Below are 4,255 nucleotides of genomic sequence, written 5' to 3'. Positions count from 1 at the left end.
GGCTGACGAGGGTGGTATGTGATGGCTGAGGATGGCTATGTGATGGGCTGAGGGTGGTATGTGATGGGCTGAGGGTGGGTATGTGATTGGGCCTGAGGGTGGTATGTGATTGGCTGAGGGGTGGTATGAGTGGGTGGGCTTGAGGGTGGTATGGGATGGCTGAGGGTGGTATGCGATGGGCTGAGGGTGGTATGCGATGGGCTGAGGGTGGTATGCGATGGGCTGAGGGTGGTATGCGATGGGCTGAGGGTGGTAAATGCGATGGCTGAGGGTGGTTATGCGATTGGGCTGAGGGTGGTAGCGATGGCTGAGGGTTGGTATGCCGATGGGCTGAGGGTGGTATGCGATGGGCTGAGGGTGGTATGCGATGGGCTGAGGGCTGGTATGCGAGTGGCTGAGGTGGGTATGCGATGGGCTGAGGGTGGTATGCGATGGGCTGAGGGGTGGTATGTGCGATGGGCTGAGGGTGGTACTGGTTCAGTGGGCTGAGGGTGGTATGCGATGGGCTGAGGGTGGTTGCGATGGGCTGAGGGTGGTATGCGCGTGGCTGAGGGTGGTGGGCTGAGGGTGGTATGTGATGGGCTGAGGGTGGTATGCGATGGGCTGCACGTGTTAGGTGATGGGCTGTGTGTGTTTCAGCCATCTTCCTGGGCTCGTTCCGTATGCCCTACGAGGAGATTAAGAACGTCATCCTGGAGATCAACGAGAAGCTGCTTTCTGAGTCCATGGTGCAGGTACAGACCAGAGTGTCTGTGTGTCTGTCTGTGTGGCTGTCTGTGTGTCAGTCTGTGTGTGTGCCTGTCTGTGTGCCTGTCTCTTGTCTGTCTATCTCTGTGTCTGTCTGTGTGTCTGTCTCTCTCTGTTTGTGTGTGTGTCTGTCTCTGCCGGTGTGTCTGTGTGTGTCTGTCTGTGTGTCTGTCGCTGTGTCTGTCTGTGTGTCTGTCTCTCTGTCTGTGTGTCTGTCTCTCTCTGTCTGTGTGTCTGTCTCTCTCTGTCTCTCTCTGTGTGTCTGTCTCTCTGTCTGTCTGTCTGTCTGTCTCTCTGTCTGTCTGTCTGTCTGTCTCCGTCTGTCTTTCTCTCTGTCTGTCTTACTCTATTTCTCTGTCTGTCTCTCTGCCTGTGTCTGTGTCTGTGTTTCTGTGTCTGTCTGTCTCTGTGTCTGTCTGTGTTTCTGTGTCTGTCTGTCTCTGTGTCTGTCTGTGTCTGTCTCTGGCTGTGTGTCTGTGTAGGGTAATGCAAATGTGTGTGTTTTGTCAAATGTTGTATTCATCCTGTATGTAAATAAATGTTCTGTGTGTATGTAGAATCTGATCAAGCAGTTGCCGGAACAGGAGACGCTGAATGTTCTGGGGGAGATGAAGGATGAGTATGAAGACCTGGCAGAGGCCGAGCAGTTTGGAGTGGTGGTGAGAACTCACACACATGCTGTTGTCTGACTTAACCACTAAGAGCTGGAGAGAACCACGTGGCTGACTGGAAAATGAAGCACTACAAAGCTCTGATTGGTCTGAATAAACCACAGTGTTAGACATGGTCTGAATAAACCACAGTGTTATAACATGGCCCTGAATAAACCACAAGGTGTTAGACTGGCCTGAATAAACACAAGTGTTAGACATGGCCTGAATAAAAACACAGTGTTAAACGTGGCCTGAATAACCACAGTGTTAGACATGGTCTGAATAAACCACAGTGGTTAAACATGGCCTGAATAAACACAGTGTTAGCGCATGGTGAATAACCACAGTGCCTTAGGACATGCTGAATAAACCACAGTGTTAGACGATGCCTGAATAAACCACAGTGTTAGAACATGGCCTGAATAAATCCACAGTGTTAAACATGGCCTGAATAAACCACAGCGTTAGACATGGCCTGAATAAACCCAGGTTAGACATGTTCCTGAAATAACCACAGTGTTAGAACATGGCCTGAATAAACCACAGTTTAGACATGGCCTGAATCAAGCCACAGCGTTAGACATGGCTCTGATAAACACAAGCGTTACACATGGCTGAATAAACCTCTACAGTGTTAGACATGGCCTGAATAAACCACAGTGTTAAACATGGCTGAATATAAACCACAGTGTTAAACATGGTCTGAATAACACACGCTGTTAGAGTGGCCATGAATAAACACAGTGTTAGACCGATGGCCTGAATAAACACACGTTCTAGAACATGGCCTGAATAAACACAGTGTTAACTGGCGAATAAAAACGTTACTGACATGGCCTGAATAACACAGGTGTTAGACATGGACCTGAAAACACCAAGTGTTAAACATGGCCTGAATAACCACAGCTTAGGCAATGGCCTGAATAAACCACAGTGTTAGACATGGCCTGATAAACCACAGCGTTAGACATGGCCTGAATAAACCACAGGTTTAACATGGCTGAATAAACCACAGTGTTAAACATGGCTAAATAAACCACAGTGTTAGACATGGCCTGAATAACACCAGCTGTTAGATCATGGCCTGAATAAACACAGTGTTAAACATGGCCTGAATAAACCACAGTGTTAGACATGGCCTGCATAAACCAAAAGCGTTAGACATGGCCTGAATATAACCACAGTGTTAGACATGCCTGATTAAACACAGGTTAGACATGGCCTGAAGTAAACCTTAACAGTGTTAAATCATTGGCCTTGATATAAACCACAGTGTTAGACATGGCCTGATAAACCACAGTGGTTAGAATCCATGGCGGACATAAACCACAGTGTTAGACATGGCCTGATAAACACAGGTGTTAATACATGGCCTGAATAAACCACAGTGTTAGACTATGGCCTCATAAACCACAGTGTTAGACATGGCCTGATTAAACCACAGTGTTGACATGGCCTGACACTAAACCACTAGGCCGTTCACGTATCATGGCCTTATTAAACCACAGCGTTAGACCTGGCTGATATAACCAGACATGTTGTTATAACATGGCCTGAATAAAGCACAGTGTTAGAGCTGGCCGAATAAACCACAGTGTTAGACATGGCCCTGAATAAACCCACAGTGTGTTAGACATGGCTGGTTAAAACACGGTTAGACATCGGCCTGAATAAACACAGTGCTTAAACAGCATGGCCTGAATACAACTACGTTTAGACATGGCCTGAATAGTCAACCACAGTGTAAACGCATGGGCCTGAATAAACCACAGTGTTAGACATGCCTGAATAAACCACAGTGGTTAGAATGGCCTGAATAAACACAGTGTTTAAGACATTCGCCTGGTTTTAAACCACAGCGTTTAGCATGGCTGATATAACCAGCAGTGTTATACATGGCCTGAATAAAGCAGTAGTGTTAAGACATGGCCTGGAATAAACCCACAGTGTTAGACATGGCCTGAATAAACGCAGTGTATAGAAACATGGCCTGAATAAACCACAGTGTTAGCAACATGAGCCTCTGATAAACCCAGTGTTTACGACATGGCCCTGATACAAGAAGTGTTAGGAACATGAGGCAGTGAATAATCACTCCGAGCCCGTCTAATCTGTTGTAAGGTTTGTGAAGACTGGGCCTATTAAGACAAGGTTAGGACCATAAGACAAGAGTGGTTGTTAGAGACATACCCGCCGGGTGGGTCGTCCTGCTTAACCACCGTGGGCTTAGACATTTGGTATGGTCTCCTGATGTCTTTAATCTACTTCTACTCCTTGAAAGCTTCCTGTTGGAACTTTGGAGCCCTGGGTGTCGGAGCTTTTGCGTTCTCTCTGGGTCCATTCTCTCATCAAAGCGTTTCTGGGACCCTGGTGTTTGGTATCCACATATCGCCAGTGTCGATGATATTCTTGTCTACTGTTCTCTTACTGTCGTTGGAATCCTCCTGAACTGTTGGTGTTGGTCCTCTCCTCTACTCTCTCCTTTTAACTCATAGGGCAAATCTCCCGTTTTCAAGCGTTGGAATGTATAAAAGATTTTAATTAGGAGGGCAGTATATTACATACGGGTAGGGTTCCCAGCCAAAACGGGTGGGTCATAACCCCCCTACTGTTTTAAAACGAGTTGCCTGTCTTTCACAAAGATCTATAGTGCATCACACTTACCCTTGTATGGTGCCATGGGTCCCCCTTCTCCTTCACCCTCCCTTCTTCCCTCTCTGCTCCTCCAACCCTCCCCTCTTTCCCTCTTCTCCTCCCCAACTTCCTTCCCCTCTCTCCGCGCTCCCAACTCTCCCCTCTTCCCGCTCTCTCCTTACCCAACTCTCCCCTCCTTCCTCTCTCCCCCAAGCTCTCCA

At 47.6% G+C, this 4,255-nt stretch overlaps 1 protein-coding gene across 1 annotated transcript in view; it reads left to right on the top strand.

Annotated features, from left to right (window-relative positions):
• The first annotated feature begins 261 nt into the window (after window positions 1–261).
• LOC112070490 (protein diaphanous homolog 1) overlaps window positions 262–4,255 on the top strand; it is a 13,836-nt gene continuing 9,842 nt past the window's right edge. The window contains exons 1-3 of the mRNA XM_070438994.1: window positions 262–424; window positions 640–734; window positions 1,305–1,406. Of these exons, the coding sequence (XP_070295095.1) occupies window positions 262–424; window positions 640–734; window positions 1,305–1,406 (360 nt within the window). The remainder of the gene's footprint in view (window positions 425–639; window positions 735–1,304; window positions 1,407–4,255) is intronic.

This window comes from Salvelinus sp. IW2-2015, unplaced genomic scaffold (genome assembly GCF_002910315.2).
Source record: "Salvelinus sp. IW2-2015 unplaced genomic scaffold, ASM291031v2 Un_scaffold1337, whole genome shotgun sequence".
Taxonomy (NCBI): domain Eukaryota; kingdom Metazoa; phylum Chordata; class Actinopteri; order Salmoniformes; family Salmonidae; genus Salvelinus; species Salvelinus sp. IW2-2015.
The sequence above is the reverse complement of the archived record's forward strand: the minus strand, read 5'-3'. Positions and strand labels throughout refer to the sequence as shown.